The 16,027-nt window shown below is 37.3% G+C and overlaps 1 protein-coding gene across 39 annotated transcripts in view; it reads left to right on the forward strand.

Moving 5' to 3' along the window:
• The window catches only part of MYCBP2 (MYC binding protein 2), a 193,127-nt gene that overhangs the window by 34,693 nt on the left and 142,407 nt on the right, over positions 1 to 16,027 (forward strand). For all 39 annotated transcript variants that reach the window (XR_014948429.1, XR_014948419.1, XR_014948426.1 and 36 more), the window contains exons 5-15: positions 3,089 to 3,285; positions 3,465 to 3,707; positions 3,956 to 4,027; positions 6,849 to 6,945; positions 8,575 to 8,648; positions 9,202 to 9,340; positions 10,117 to 10,193; positions 10,697 to 10,901; positions 12,189 to 12,353; positions 13,018 to 13,176; positions 13,980 to 14,184. Coding sequence is in view for 35 of the 39 variants with exons in the window: in XM_032442048.2 (XP_032297939.2) it covers positions 3,089 to 3,285; positions 3,465 to 3,707; positions 3,956 to 4,027; positions 6,849 to 6,945; positions 8,575 to 8,648; positions 9,202 to 9,340; positions 10,117 to 10,193; positions 10,697 to 10,901; positions 12,189 to 12,353; positions 13,018 to 13,176; positions 13,980 to 14,184 (1,633 nt within the window). In the remaining 4 variants the exon portion in view is untranslated. The remainder of the gene's footprint in view (positions 1 to 3,088; positions 3,286 to 3,464; positions 3,708 to 3,955; positions 4,028 to 6,848; positions 6,946 to 8,574; positions 8,649 to 9,201; positions 9,341 to 10,116; positions 10,194 to 10,696; positions 10,902 to 12,188; positions 12,354 to 13,017; positions 13,177 to 13,979; positions 14,185 to 16,027) is intronic.

The raw sequence follows: 16,027 nt of genomic DNA on the forward strand, positions 1-16,027 counted from the left end.
AGCGAAGATCAAGTTCCTGACCACCCGAGGAGCTTGAGCATCCATAAGTCTTTGGGTTCCAGTGAGACGCATCTCAGAGTCCTGAGTGAATTAGCTGACATAGTTGCCAAGCCACTCTCAATGATATTTGAAAAGTCATGGCAATCACATGAAGTCCCTGGTGACTGGGGAAAAGGCAATATAACACCTGGGAACTACCAGCCTATCAGTCTCACCTCTGTGCTGGGTAAGATCATGGAGCAGATACTCTTGGAAGCTATGCTAAGGCATATCTAAGAGGGATGTGATATGGGAAAACTAGCATGGCTTCACCAAGTACAAATCCTGCTTGACCAACCTAGTGACCTTCTATAATGGTGTCACTGCATCAATGGGCAAGGGAAGAGCTACTGGTGTCATCTATCTGGATTTCAGTAAGGCCTTTTACACAGTACCCCACAACATCTTTCTCTTCAAATTAGAAAGATATGAATTTGACGGGTGGACTATTCAGTGGACAAAGAACTGGCTGCAGAATCAAGTCCAGAGAGTGGTGGTCAGTGTCTCAGTAACTGGATGGAGATTGGTGATGATTGGTGTCTGCCAAGGGTCGGTGCTGGAAATGATACTCTTGCAATATCTTCATCAAAAACATTGACAGTGGGGTTGAGTGCACTTGCAGTATGTTTGCTGATGACACCAAGCTGTGGGTTGTGGTCAGTGCGCCAGAGTGATGGGATGCCAGAGGGACTTAGGCTTGAGCAGTGGGCCCAGGTGAATCTCATGAGCTTTAACAAATCCAAATTCAAGATCTTGCACCTGGATTGTGGCAACATACACTACAGATACAAACTGGAAAATGAAAGGATTGAGTGCAGCCCTACCAAAAAGACCTGGGGTTACTGGTGAATGGCAAGCTGGACATGAACCAGAATTGCACCCTTGCAGCCCAGAAAGCCAATTGTATCCTGGGCTGCATCAAAAGAAGCATGGCCAGCAGTACAGATGGTAGATGTAGAGTCTTGAGTAGATGAGAGACATAGACTGTTGGAGCATGTCCAGAGGAGGGCCACAGAAAGGATCTAAGGAATGGAACACCTCTCCCATGAGGACAAGCTGAAAGAGCTGGGATTATTCAGCCTGGAGAAGAGAAGGTTCCATGGTGACCTGATAGCGGCCTTTCAGTATCTAAAGGGAAACTACAGGAAAGAAGGGGACAAACTCTATCAGAATTTGTTGTGATAGAAGAAGGGTAAATAGTTTCCAGCTTAAAGAGGATAGATTAAGGTTAAATATAAGGAAAAAGTCTTTTAAAGTAAGAGTGGTGAGGCATGAGAATAGGTTGCCCACTGATGTGGTTGGTGCCCAGTCACTGGAGAGTTTCAAGGTGAGGCTGGATAAGCCCTAGGCAACCTGATTTATCTGTGCATGTCCCTGCTCATTGCAGAGGAGTTAAACTAGAAGACCTTTAAACGTCTCTTCCAACTCTAAGGATTCTGTAACTATAATTCTGTGAAACTGCTTAACACCTGCCAACCAATGCATACCCAGTTCCTGAGCAGTCTCAGCCTCCCTTTCCAGCTCTTTCATTATATGGTTTCCTCACATACTGGCATGTGGTATGGGATATCGCTTTGGACAGGTTAGGTCAGCCGTCCTGTTTCTGTCTCCTTTGAGCTCCTTATGTCCCCTGAGGTCCCCTTTCTGCCAGAACTGTACAAGAAGCTGAAATGCCCTTGCCTTTGTTCAGCGCTGCTCTGCAGCAGCAAATACTTTGGTGTGCTGTCAAGATATTTTTTTTCCCAAAGCTGGGATGCTATGAAGAAAAAATCAGCTCTATCCCAGCTGGATCCAGAGTATGCTTTCTTTCTGCTACTTCTACCTGCTCACTCTCTTCCACTGCTCCAGCATGGATTCCTTCCCACAGACAGGGTACAGGTCCTTCACAGATTGGTCTAGTGTGGACCCATAGCCACAGTTCTTTAAGAACTGCTTTTGCTTGCATCTGTTCCTGTGGCATAACGAAGTCCTTCTGGAACAGACAATATGAGCATGGGTCTCACACGGAACTGCAGTGGCTGACAGAAAACCTGCTCCAGTGTGTGCTCCTCCCCACGGGCTGTAGTTCTTGCGAACTATCTGCTCCTGCATGGGTTCTTCACAGGCTGCAGCTTCCTTCTGTCAGCATCCACCTGCCACACTACTGTCCTCTATGTCTCCATGTGCTGCAGGTGTATGGACTGCTCCACTATGAGCTTCTCCATGGGCTGCAGGGAACTTCTCTGGCACCTACAGTGCTGGCTACCCACCTTTTGAATTGACTTTCATGTTTGCAAGGTTGTTTGTATCACATTTCTCACTTCTCTCCCAGTTACTGTTGCTGTGCTTTTCCCTAACTTAAATCTGCGTTCCCAGAGGCACATGCAGCATTGCTCATGGCTCTGGCCAGATGTGGGTCCCTTTTAGAGCAATTGGAGGTGTCTCTGATCACACAGGACACCCCTGCAGCACTCCAGCATGAAAAATTTGCCACATAATTTCAATGCATGCAAAAATTGAAGTAGATTTCTAATCACACCTTGATTCTTACAAATATTCAGCCTTTTAGGCAATGCAAAAACACTGTATACTTGAAAAATGGCATATGATACAAAATGATTTTCAAGCTGTAACTTGAAATGCTAATTTATGAAGAATGGGGCATGTTCCAGTATGGGTGTAATGATCATAAACATTAAGCAAGATCTGTGGAAAACTGCACGTCATCTCAATGATGAGAAAGACCAAAAGGCAGATAAGGTAACTCCTTCATCACTAATTATTGTGTTCAGTTATATCAGAAAGACATGAAGTTTTTTTTGTTGTTGTTCTTCCTTGTGATTTCTAGTCTTACTTTTTTTCTGGGTGAAAAAGAAAGTAAAGATAAGGGTGATTATTTTAGGCTTAACTAAACAGGGTGCTTTCTTTTCTCTCTGAAAGTAAGGCTAAATTTAATGACTGAGGAAAGATACCATGTGTTTTCTAGGTTCAAATTAATTTACCATTGATTGGCAAATTGCTTAGTATACTTTTGTGATGTGTCTGTTGAATTGTTGTGCTTTTCCTGCAGAATCCCTGTTTCAGCTTCTTCTGGAGATAACTGTCCGTAGCACGGGAATGAATGACAGTACAGGACAGTCCTTAACAGCACTTTCCTGCGCTTGCCTCTTCAGTTTGGTAGCTGCATGGGGAGAAACAGGAAGAACACTGCAAGCGATCTCTGCTATCCTCACCAATAACGGCAGCCACGCATGTCAAACTATTCAGGTTGTGTACTACAATTTCTTCGTATCTATTTTTTGTTGTTGGTGGTGGTGGTTTTTTGTTTGTTTGTTTTTTGAGGTAAAGGTAGATATTTCTTTTTTCCTCTTGAATTAAAGAAAGAACTGAAAATAGAACATTTAAAAATAGGCATGTTTTTTCACTATTTCTTTTGCTGTTTTTAGGTGCCAACAATTCTAAACTCTCTTCAGCGGAGTGTACAGGCAGTTCTGGTGGGCAAAATCCAAATACAGGACTGGTTCAGTAATGGGATAAAGAAGGCAGCCTTGATGCACAAATGGCCATTGAAAGAAATATCTGTAGATGAAGATGACCAGTGCCTACTTCAGAGTGATGGTTTCTTTCTCTATCTCTTATGTAAAGATGGACTTTACAAGATTGGCTCTGGATATAGCGGGACAGTGAGGGTAATGGCATTTCTTGTACAGTGAATGATAGTTAAAATACAAGTTTTTAAGATGACCCAGTTCCACTGAGAATCTTTTGTAGCTTACAGTTCTACAATTTGTCTATTTATTTTCTGAATGGTTTCTGTGAGTATTTCAGCATTTTCTTATAGTTAGCTTTTCTCAATATGTTGTTTAGATTATAAATGATTTTTTATAGAATTGTCATTCTGAGATTAGCTTAATAATTTGAATTTTCTGCTTTCCAGGGCCATATATACAATTCTACATCTCGCATCAAAAACAGAAAGGAAAAAAAGTCTTGGTTAGGCTATGCTCAGGTAGGTGAACACTTGAAATATAACACATATAATCTCCTCTCTCCATAGAGTAATTTAAGTGTAGCGTGACCTACAGTAATAATACTCAGAAATTGTTTTACTCCTTTGGATTTACTTATTATTTTTTTGGTAATGACTTCTAGATTATTGTGGAAGATCATACTCATCTGTAAGATGTTCCTTGAAAGGAATAATGAAAAGTGGCATTTATTTACATTGTCGTTTCTCATTTGTCACTTCTCAAACATGATGATTTAACGTTTTTAATTTATGAGTTGCACAGTCACACTTCATTATTTAAGAAGTACACATCAATTAATTTGGTGGATGTAATTAATTTGGTGGATCCATTGCAACAAAGCACTGTAAGAAATGCTTATAATATCTATTTGCAAAAATCATTTTTTTTTAATACATGTACAGTGAAACGCTGAAGTATTTTGATTGACTGAGGATTGAGGGGTGCATAAACCATAAGGAGACATATTGTTGATCTTTGGGAAATGTTAGCTGCGTTTGGATGCTTTGGTTTATTTAGGGTCAGTTTATGGAGAATCAAAAAATGTTTCTCACACCATTGTAGTTTATTATAGAAATAGTTTTGATGCATGTTTTTTTTTGTTTGTTTTATTTTCAGAATCCTGTTATTAGCACTGGATGTTTTCAGAAAATAAATATACTGAGAGAACTCTGAGTTTTCTATGTTCTTGAAATAAATTTTTATTGTATATTTACTATTAACCCAGTGCTCTCATTTTCCTTGTGGGAAACCATATATATCCTTATCTTAACTTGTATTTTTAACTTCAAAAATTACTGCTATTATCACAGCTATCATATATATATATTTATGTGAATGTTGATTTTTATTTCATTTTTTTAGTAGTAAAAAAAATATATTATCTAAAGGTACACCAGTGCAATACAAATGCATGAAGATGCATTCATTCAGGAGCCTTTTTTAAATCATTCTGGAAAGGATTAGGATCCACACGGTTTCTCTATATATGATTACGCATTTGCGAAGTCTGTACATAGCTATAAATATATTACATGTTATTCTTTGCTTGCTTATACAGCTGTATGCAGTCACACAGCAACTGTGCCTGAGCAAAGGCACTGCTAGTTGTTTAAAAGTCAGTCAGTATAATCTATGTCTGTGTAAGTTAGGTGATTGTAGTTGTTGTCTCTAAATATGGTAAACAACGCTATTTTGAGGTTAGGCCTCAGTGACTAGCCTGTGAAACGCATCAATTTTTAGATGAGTATAATACCCACCTGAGACCAGTCATGCTTTAAGCAAATGTAAGCCATTGTCGAATCTCTTAGTATGATGCTGCCATTATCAGAATTGTCATTTAATTATTATTCAAATTGGTCTCTGGAAACCTCCAGGTGGATTCTAGTCTGCTTGGCCTCAGCTGATTTAATGAATATGTTTGTAAGTGCTATTAAGCAGTCTTTTTCATATAGCTGCTTTTATAACAGAAGTAGTTTCGAAGTGTGGTTTCCCCAAGTGTTCCTACCCTGCCTTTAACACCTTTGAAAGGTTCCTAGGCATTACAAGAACAAAGTGGCCGGATGCCTCTAATATGCAGATATCTAGTATGCTTGTTGTAGAACTGTGGGCTTATGCAGGCTATCTCAAGTAAAGTAAAATTAAAGATGAAAGTGAAGCAAAACGGAATCATTGACGCTGGAAAAGAGCTCTAACATTATCTAGTCCAACAGTCAACCATCACTGATGTGCCTGCTAAACCATATCTCTAAGTGCCACACAAACAAGTTTCTTGAACACCTCAAAGAAGGTGTTCCCTGGGCCTCTGAACACTTTCTGCTGACCAGACAGATAATTTTGAGGAGATGAAAGTATTCTACTTGTAGAGGAACTGGAAGTCATTAGTCCTGAATACATTCCTTCCTCTAGGTTTGGTTAGGATCTGGGACGTAAACCATATAGTAACTCATTGTATGTAAAATTCTGTATCGTGGCTGCTGTCACCAAAATCATCATGTCAGAGAATTTCTTTCATGAAGAGTTTAAAAACTCTCTAGTGGGAGTCAAGGTACTTGATGTTTTTGAAAAATTCTCTCATGTCACAGGTTACCTAAATTTACCTGTGCCCGTGACAGGGGACAGCCGCCCCGTAGGGCCCCCAGCCCGGAAAGGAAGGGAAAAGGGGAATGGGAAAAAAAAACAGCATCGGCAATCTAAGGAGGAAAACTTATTTTACTAAATATGATATCGGAATACAAGATAACACAATATAATATAATATAATATAATTTAGTCTAATAAATCGAACTAAACAGAGAGAGAGTCCCTGAAAACTGAGAGGCTGTGAATTCTAGGTGACATCGCTGTAACGCTTCCCACTCCCCAAGAGTCCAAGAGAGAGAGAGAATTCCAGCCTGGGAGCGAGATTATGTATGTCCTCCTCCCGTGATTTATCTCTGGCCGCGATGTCCTCTGGGATATGTAGTTCTCCTCCGAGAGCTGACTACTCGGGACACTGCCATTCCACGGAACTGGAGCATGAACCTTCCAATGATCCATACTGCACATGATGTTATGATGTAGGATATTGACAGCAACACTACAAAACCATGACATCTAGTCTTTTAATACGCTTACAGAAGCCATGTTTGAGTTATCAGCATGCTGACTGAAGTGTGTGGAGTATCAAATTTCTGGTTTCTGTCCTACAATTTCACTAGTGGAAAAAAAAGTTGAATATCAAAACAAAACTTATTTTTTGACTGTACCTTTTGATGTATTTGAGCATATTTTCATACCAGTATGTATTCTTACTTTTACCAGGGCTATTTATTATATAGAGATGCGAACAATCACAGTATGACAGCCATAAGAATAAATCCTGAAACTTTGGAGCAGGATGGTACAGTTGCTTTACCAGGTACGAACCTCCACATTGAGAAGATGGTTATAGTTTACTGTTTATATGGTATCTATTTTCAGGTAAGCAGAAGAATAATCAAGATAGATTTTGAGAATGGAGAGAAACTCCTTTGTTATGCCTTTGATTCTCTGCATTAGACCAGTTGTGGTATTTCGTTTAGAGATCTTGCATCTACTCCAGATGTTACAGGGAGAATATTGTATCTTTAAAGAATATGTAGTTTTCTTTATTGAAAGACTAAGAGCTCAATTCCTGCTTAAAGAATTTTTACTTGTTCCTGGTTTGAACTTTTGACAATTTGATATAGGTGCAGCTTTGTTTTTAGTATACTTTATATGGAGGTAGTCCAAACTGAGGGAAGTCATTCGTTATATATATAGGCAGAAATATGTCCCCAAAACTGAAGGATACTAAAGAACAATGATGGAACATGCTTCTAACGTTTCAATTGGTTGGTAGTGTTTACATTTTGTTGTGTTTTTCTTTTGTTTGTTTTTTTCTAGGCTTCCTGTTGAAACTCATCTGTTAGCCACCCATATAAACAGATGGGACACAAGAGTTATCAAATAACAGGCTTATTCTTATTGGTTAGATGAAGGATTCTGTGTTGCATCCTGCTGTATATAAGAAAGCACTGATTGGAAACTCAGAAAATGTCTCAGATCTTTTGTATTTATAAAAAACAAACAAAAAAATTTAAAACAAAGGATTAATGCAGAATCTAGTCAATGCAACACAGTCTTTTTGGGGCTGTATAGGAAATTTGAGCGAGTGATATTTAAGGACTCGACAAATTACCTTACAGGACTATATTTCCACTTGGAGTTACATACATAACTTAGAGTTATATACAAAACTCTAAATATTTACTGCTGTCTCACTCTAACCATATTAATGACTTGTAGCATGTTCTGTAGCTTTGAAAAATCACATCAGATAGAACTAGAGGGCACTTACCTTGATAACAGCTGAATGCTGATAGGAATCCAAGTATTTCCTCCAAGTTGGTATGTCATTTGGTTGTAGTTCCATCTGGAATTAATCTAATTCAAATACCCTGACCAGTCGTAATGCATTTAAATAAGGTATTCACATTTATTTGTAAAGAAATGAGAATGAGATTAGGAAATGCAATTAGGAGTTGATCCTAGCCAGAAGTCATGTGACCTAAGAAAGTTTTGATAACTATGAAATGTGAACTTCTCTTTTCTCAGATGGTAGCATCCACAAGCTTCTTGAAACTACGGGCTCTTTTAAAGGCCAGTGTTTCCATTCTAATAGATGATGTAGCAAATCTAACTATATATCTGGAACTATCAGACTGTGTCAACATTCTTACCTCTAATAAATGCTTTTGCCAAACTTCATATGCTTTCCCTGAGCTAGCAATCTGTCTTTCCAATAGGAATACCTTACAAGAATCCCCAAATTCTGAAATTTGCTAGGTAGGACTTGAATGTATATATTTAATGTACTGGTTAGAGAGAGATCTTAGTATAAAATAAAACCTTGTCTGAGCAGTATGATTTCTCTCTGTCGAGTTATAATGAGAGTGAATTAAACAGAAGGAGAGAACAGTGTCTGTAGGTTAATGCTAACTGGTGCAATGCGCTTCATCTCTCACAGATTGTCATACCGAAGGGCAGAATATCCTCTTCACTGATGGAGAATATGTTAATCAAATAGCAGCATCTAGAGATGTAAGTATTGCATACAATGGGCAAACGATTTTTACTTCTCATCTTATTCCTTATTTTATAAAATGTATACAATTTCCTTTTTGTTTAGTATTTTGCTTTTTCTTGGCTAACTCAACTAAGGAAGAAATCTACATAGCTAGATGTCATGGGAAGATGCCATTTATGTTTTTTTATATTCATGCAATTTTTATTTGAGATGGAATGTGATTTTTCGGATAAGTTTTAAGAACAACTTAATTGCTGTCTCTGGAAAAAAGACATAATTGTAAAAGCAAAATTTCTGTGGCAAGGTTCAGAACTTATTATTTCTGTAGCAAATCACTATTTTCATAGTAAATTCAAATAATGTATCGTGGCAGATACTTTTCCTCAGCTCATCCTGTTTGTCTTTCTTTTTTTTTTTTTTTGGTCCCTCTATACTAAATGTTACTATATCTGTGTATCTGCTGATAATTAAATCTGATATAGTACTATACTGATGGACTTAGCCTGTGAAGAGTAAATCACAATATTTATTATTTAGTGTAAAGTGAAAGTATTTTATTTATTGCAGGACGGCTTTGTAGTGCGAATATTTGCAACAAGCACTGAGCCAGTGCTGCAACAAGAACTTCAGCTTAAGCTTGCAAGAAAATGCTTACATGCCTGTGGCATTTCATTGTTTGATCTGGAAAAAGACTTGCACATTATCAGTAAGTTCTTTTATTTGAAGGTTAATTATAAGCTAATAATTAAAATAAGAAGATTGAAACTCTGCCCCTTCCCTTTGTTTGTCTTTATTATGTGAAGGAAAATATAACTCCATTATAAATGAGGAGAAGCATAAATTTTTGAAGAAGCTTAAACTCTCACTCATAGTAAGACATACACTCATTTTGAACTAAAGTCTTTTTGTCTACAGTGCTTTCTGCAATTTTCCATTATTTCCCTTTAGTTTATAATAAGTATAACATTATTTGAAGCTTAGACTTGATTATAGGGCTCATGTAACATGTAGTTAAGCTACAGAACTCCTTGCTCTAGGTCAAAGTTTACAGAAGTTCTAAGGACTGCTGCCTGGATTCATTGGAACAAATGCAAATTTACTAACATATCTGGAAACAGAATCGCTATCAGAATTTTTAAGATGTCGAACTCCTGGTGTCTAAGTAGGTAGCTTAGAGAAATTGACATTGCTTAGTTCTTTTGTTAGTTCAGCTGTTTGGTTTTGACAGAACAAAATAATGTTTGGGCATATGAACCTTTTGTCTGACCAGGTGCAGTTGCTCTTATGCTAATGCTTCTTTCTCTTTGGACAGCTCCATTACATCTAGCTCAGTAAGCTTTGTTGTGGCAGCAAAAGTTTGTTTCTCTTGTAACTTTGTTTAGAACCTTTGTTTTGACAAACACTCCCTGATGGAGTTAGGTCCATAAACTATTCTGTGAAACTGCCTAGTGAAACTGGTTAATGGTGATCTTCCTCGCACAGGTACAGGGTTTGATGAGGAGTCAGCTGTCCTTGGTGCTGGAAGAGAGTTTGCACTTATGAAAACTGCTAGTGGAAAGGTACTGAAATTGTACTTCCTGCTTTTCATCTGTTTAAGTTGGCTGTCTAAGCATGACCTAATGAAAGATGTCTGTAAGTGTTCTCATAGGTTAATATACACATTTCCTAAGTACTTTTGACTGGTATAGTTCTAGGGGAAGTTTTTCTTGTTCATATGGTTTTATATTTTTTCAAGTAAATGTTGTGTTATATTGCTGTTCATGTACTCACTTTACTGCAAATAAGCTTTAAAAAGACATACTAAGCATTTTATTTTTCTGTATATAAATTATCAAACCAAACAAATATGAAAAATAACTATAGCAGAATAGATAGCACACTTCAAAGGCAGTAAAATCAGATCAGGATGCTTCCTACATTAAATAAAATTTCATAGGTCTAGAATATCAGGAAAAGTTCTGTACATTTTGAAATGTCAGGTTTTAAAAACAGTGCAGATTTAAAAATGATGTACAGTGACATATTGTGGCATAACTGAAAATGATATACCATTTTTTCCTAGATTTATTATACTGGTAAATACCAGAGCCTCGGAATCAAACAAGGTGGTCCTTCAGCAGGAAAATGGGTTGAGCTACCCATCACAAAATCTCCAAAGATTATTCAGTTCTCCGTTGGACACGATGGTTCACATGCCTTACTTGTTGCAGATGATGGAAGTATATTCTTCACAGGTTCTGCTAGTAAAGGAGAAGATGGCGAATCAAGTATGTGCAATGTTTTCATGATTAGGAGATTATAAAAGCCTACTAACCACTTTTTCACTTGAAAGGAATGTTGTTGAAACTTTCCAAGAACATGGAAGCATGCTGTCGGTAGAAGTATCTTAGGTAACAGATAAATGATTAATACACCATCCAAAAAAGTGTTCCTATCAAAGTAATTACCACAGCTCTCTAAGCCTATCCTCTTAGGAGTGGTGTTCAATCTCTTCTGTCATTTTTGTGGCTCTCCTCTGGATGTGCTCTAACAGGTCTACGTCTCTCCTGCACTGAGGAATCCTTTTACACTTTCAAGCAAAAATTGGATATTGTATTTCAGTAACACTTTCCAATTACCTTAAGTGTCATTGAGTTTAAAGTTTACTCAATTAATGTATTCTGAGTACAGGATGTTGGTTGTACTGCTCTGGTATGACGGATGTCAAACATTATCATACATAGTAAACTTGAACAGTCTTAAATGCAAACCTGCTGAAAGATGTGTGGGAGCAAAGTCACTTCTTCAGTAAACTTTGAGTAAATTTAAGAGCTCTAATCATCTTAGGCAAGAAGATTTCAGAAAAAAAATATTCACAAGCAGAAATTTCAAGATTTCTTCTAGCAGTTATTTGGAAGTTTTCTGTAATATAATTTAATTATATATTTTTCTTATATATTAAATTAACATTCAATTTCAGATAAAACAGTAGTTAAGTACTTTGGAGTAAATTGCTGATGCTGTTTTTCTTTATGTTAGGGAAGTTTAAGCCGGTTTTAGCATTAGATCTTTGTACTAGAGTATAAGATCAGGATCCTGATCAAAGTCTCTCTCAGTTCTTTTAAAAGTGCTACTCTGTTCATACTGATCTGGTTCTCTATTACACTCTAAGTTGCCTCAGAATGAAGTGCACAAATGACAATTTTTTAAAATTTCTTTTAAAGCTGGGCAAGGAGATTGTGTTTTGGTCTGCAGAGTGTATGTGCCTGTTTTCTGTAGATAGTTGGTAACTCAGCATTTAAAGGTTACAGTTGTCTGATATGGATGCAAATTGACAGTGAGTAATAGCTGTTAGTTGTTTGTTCTGTTGTTTAGCTGTGTTTTTACTGTTTTGTTTAAGGATAGAATGCAAACAATCAATGCTTTTATTATTTTTTTAGTTAATAGTTATAAAACAAATGCTATTGTGTCCTCAGTTGTTTTCTTGGGGGTTTTTTTTTGTTTTTTTGGTTGTTGTTGGTTTGTTTTGTTTTGTTTTGTTTTTTTGGAATAACTTGTGATTTATTTATTTAAAGCAAAAAGCAGACGGCAGTCAAAACCGTATAAACCTAAAAAAATCATCAAAATGGAAGGAAAGATTGTGATATCTACAGCTTGCAATAATGGAAGCAGTTCTGTAATTTCAAAAGATGGAGAACTCTACATGTTTGGAAAAGATGCAATTTACTCTGATAGTACAAGTAAGCTAATATTTGTTCTTAAAATAGAGTAATTTAAATTAGTCTGGAAAGCTCTAGCCTGTGGAAATTATGTTTGTATTTCTTACTCTCATAATAGATTTCTGAATTTCTGCTGATTCAGACAGATATAACAGAAGGATAGAAAGACTAGAGAGTTTCCTTAAGTTACATTAAAAATATGTATGTAGGATCATTAGAGAATGTTTGCACGAAGGGGAAAAACAAATCAGTTGTATATGTATATTAGTTGCACATTAGACAGCCACACAGTAAAGTCAGAAATGAGACATATTATGAACAAAGCATGCAGGAAACCAGGCCTTACAAGTTTCTTTACAACTCTACAGAGAAATTTGCTTGTGATCCAGTACATATCAATTTAGGTAATTTTTCTGAAGAAATAAAGTCCAGAATGATTATTATGGCTCTCTTAGAGTTATTTTTATGAACTGTTTTTATCTTTTCTCTTTTTGCAGGACACACAATGTAGGGCTAATTGTCTTTTCACTTCTTACTGTAGTGCTTGTTTTGTCTCTCAGTTATTCTTCTACCTTACCATTAATTTAAAAATTGTCAGTGTTCATTAGCAGTTATGTTATATTACAGAAGTTTTCATCTCAGGTAGAAAGTGCAATCTACCACTCAACTTACCTGTGTCATATAGGTTTAGTTACAGATTTGAAAGGCCATTTTGTGACTCAAGTAGCCATGGGGAAAGCTCACACCTGTGTGCTAATGAAGAACGGAGAAGTTTGGACATTTGGTGTAAATAACAAAGGACAATGTGGACGAGATACAGGCTCCATGAGCCAGGGAGGAAAAGGTAAGGAACCTAGGTTTTCCCTTTTGTTTAGTGTGCTGAAAAATATTGCAAGCAAAAACATAACTAAGTATTTTATCTAAACCGTAGTTCTGAATCTAAAGCTTAATAATTCTGTTTTCAAAAAACAAACAAACAAAAACAAACAACAGCAAAAAAAAAAAAAAAAAAAGCCCACAACAAAACAGCAACAGAAAAAACAAACATGCATAAATGCTTTTACTTCTTCTCTTGGGCATTTGGCATTTTGCGTGTACTAGTACACTTAGCTGTGTAAAATAATTACTTCTGTTTTACTAGTGAAAAAGCTTTTCTTTAAAACAAACTAATAAAACATGACCTTATGACTCTTTGTCGTACTATGTGCATTTGTCCTAGTAACAAAAAAAAAAGTTCTGCCGTTGTTCCCATTTAATGTAGTGTCTGTTTTGTTTGCATAAACAGTGTATGAATTCAAGTTGACATCTTTCTGCATACATCTGAATGTATCCCTTGCTCCAAAATACAGATATGACAGATTTGTCCTTCACTTTTGCAGAATTAGAATATTTTATAAATGATAAGTAAATGACCTGTTACTTGTATAGAGAATAAAAATGTTCAATTTTTCTTTTTGTTGTGAAGCCTAAATATGAGCCCCAGCACAAGTTTGGATAGATTTCAGAAATTTAATTGTGCCATATAAGAATGTGAATCAAGCTAATTATTCTACTTAAAATCTGGTTTGTGAGTGTTCTTCAAGTTTTCTTCATTGGTTACTACTGAGCTTAGAAAACTGCTGTTTCTTGTTTCACTGTCTTCATTAGGCTTTGGAGTTGAGAACATGGCCACAGCAATGGATGAAGATCTAGAAGAGGAACTGGATGAAAAAGATGAGAAATCCATGATGTGCCCTCCAGGCATGCATAAATGGAAGCTGGAGCAGTGCATGGTGTGCACTGTATGTGGAGACTGCACAGGCTATGGAGCTAGCTGTGTTAGTAGTGGGCGTCCTGACAGAGTTCCTGGAGGGTAAGCAAATATATGGAAATATTATAGTTGGCTGAACAGGCAAAACTTGTTTTCTTCAAACGTTATATCTGAAAATGGGTATGCGTGTTTGAAATCAGAAAACACATATAAATTTACAACACTTAATTTGTAAATAGCTTGTATTGGTTAAATGTTATTTAATTCTAAATGCATTTTTTATATTCTGTAGGATGTATTTTGTTTTCTGAAAGCTGTTGAGTATGGACAGTAACGTAGTCTGTCTTGTGACAGACATATCTCTTGAATGACATTTATAGAACAGAGCTATTATCAGGTACAGTCAATGTGAATTCATGAAGAGAAAAGTCTGTCTTAGTAATTTGATCTTCTATGATAAGGTCAGTGGCTTAGTGATTGAAGGATAGGCAGTGAACATAACCTTTCTAGATTTTAGTAAGTCTTTTGATAATGGTCCCTTGTAGCATCTTTTTGGATAGCTGGAGTTCAATAGGTTCATGTTACACTTAGTGGTGAACTGACTGAACTGCAAAGCTCAGGGGTTTTTAGTGAATGAGGCTGCATCTGGTTGACAGCCAGTCACCAGCAGTGTTCCACAGGGCTCAGTTCTCTGGCCAGTTCCGTTCAATATTTCTATTGGTGATTTTGGATGCAGGAGTTTGGTTGCATCCCTAGCATGTTTACAAAACTGGGAAGTGCTGTTGATTCTCTGGAGGTGTTAGAAAGACCTAGATAGAGTGGAGCACTGGAAAATCAACAATGATATGAAATTCACCAAAGGTAAATTCTGGATACTGCACCTGGATAATGCCAGACACAGGGAGCAGACTGGGAGAAGAGTGACTAGTGAACAGTCTTGCAGAAAGGTCCTTGTGGTGCTGGTCGACTGCAGGTGCAATATGAGCCAAATGTGTGCCTGGACATCTAAGAAGGCAAACCTCATAGCCATGTGGTCAGAAGAGATATTTCTCCTGTTGTACTTAGCATTGTTGTGACCTCAGTTTGAATACTGTGTACAGATCTGGGCACAGTATCAAAAGGATGTTAAGATATTTGAGTGTGTCAAGAGGAGAGCAACAAAGCTCATAAAAAGGTCTGGGAAATATGTCCTATGAGGGGAGGCTGTGAACACTTGGAGAAGATGAGGCCAAGAGGTGACCTCACTACTCTCTACAACTTCCCTAGCAGAAAGCCAAGCTCTTCTCCCTGGAGACCAGTGATAGAATATGAGAGAAATGGCACAAAGTTGAGCCAGAGGCAATTTAGGCTGGACATTAGGGAAAATTCTTTACTGTGTGAGTGTGGTCAAACAGTGAAACAGGCTTTGTAGCAAGGTGGTTGACGCTTCACACCTGTCAGTGTTCAAGAGGTATTTGGGCAGTACTTCTGATAAGCTCTAACTTTTGGTTAGCCTTGGAGTGATCAGGCATTGGACTTGGTGATTTTTTATAGGTCCTTTTCAACTCAGCATGTTCTGTTCTGTAGACAGGGCTTTGCTACTCTATTTTCTTTTACCTGTTACTGAAGAGTTGAGCTGCATAAAGAGGACAAGGAGACAGCTCCCAAAGAACCTACGGCTAGGTAGACAGAATAATGGACTGGCACTAATTTAGTGATATCCGTCTTCCAGCTTCATTATGTGAAACCAAAGAAAACAAACCCCACCCCCACAGCAAGGTGTACAATCTTATAGTGCTAAATAAACACAGGAGAGACCCGATTACTCCCCTTGGCATCCAGTTCGAATTGGCTGTTGTCAAACTTCCTCATTAACTCCCAGCTGAGTCAGTTCAAGTAGCCTCTTGGTATACTGGGTTGCTCATCTCCAGCTGCATCAAATCATGGGGCCCCATTTCATCAAAAA

Source organism: Coturnix japonica, chromosome 1 (assembly GCF_054131305.1).
Source record: "Coturnix japonica strain WE chromosome 1, WE-NBRP24, whole genome shotgun sequence".
Lineage (NCBI taxonomy): Eukaryota > Metazoa > Chordata > Aves > Galliformes > Phasianidae > Coturnix > Coturnix japonica.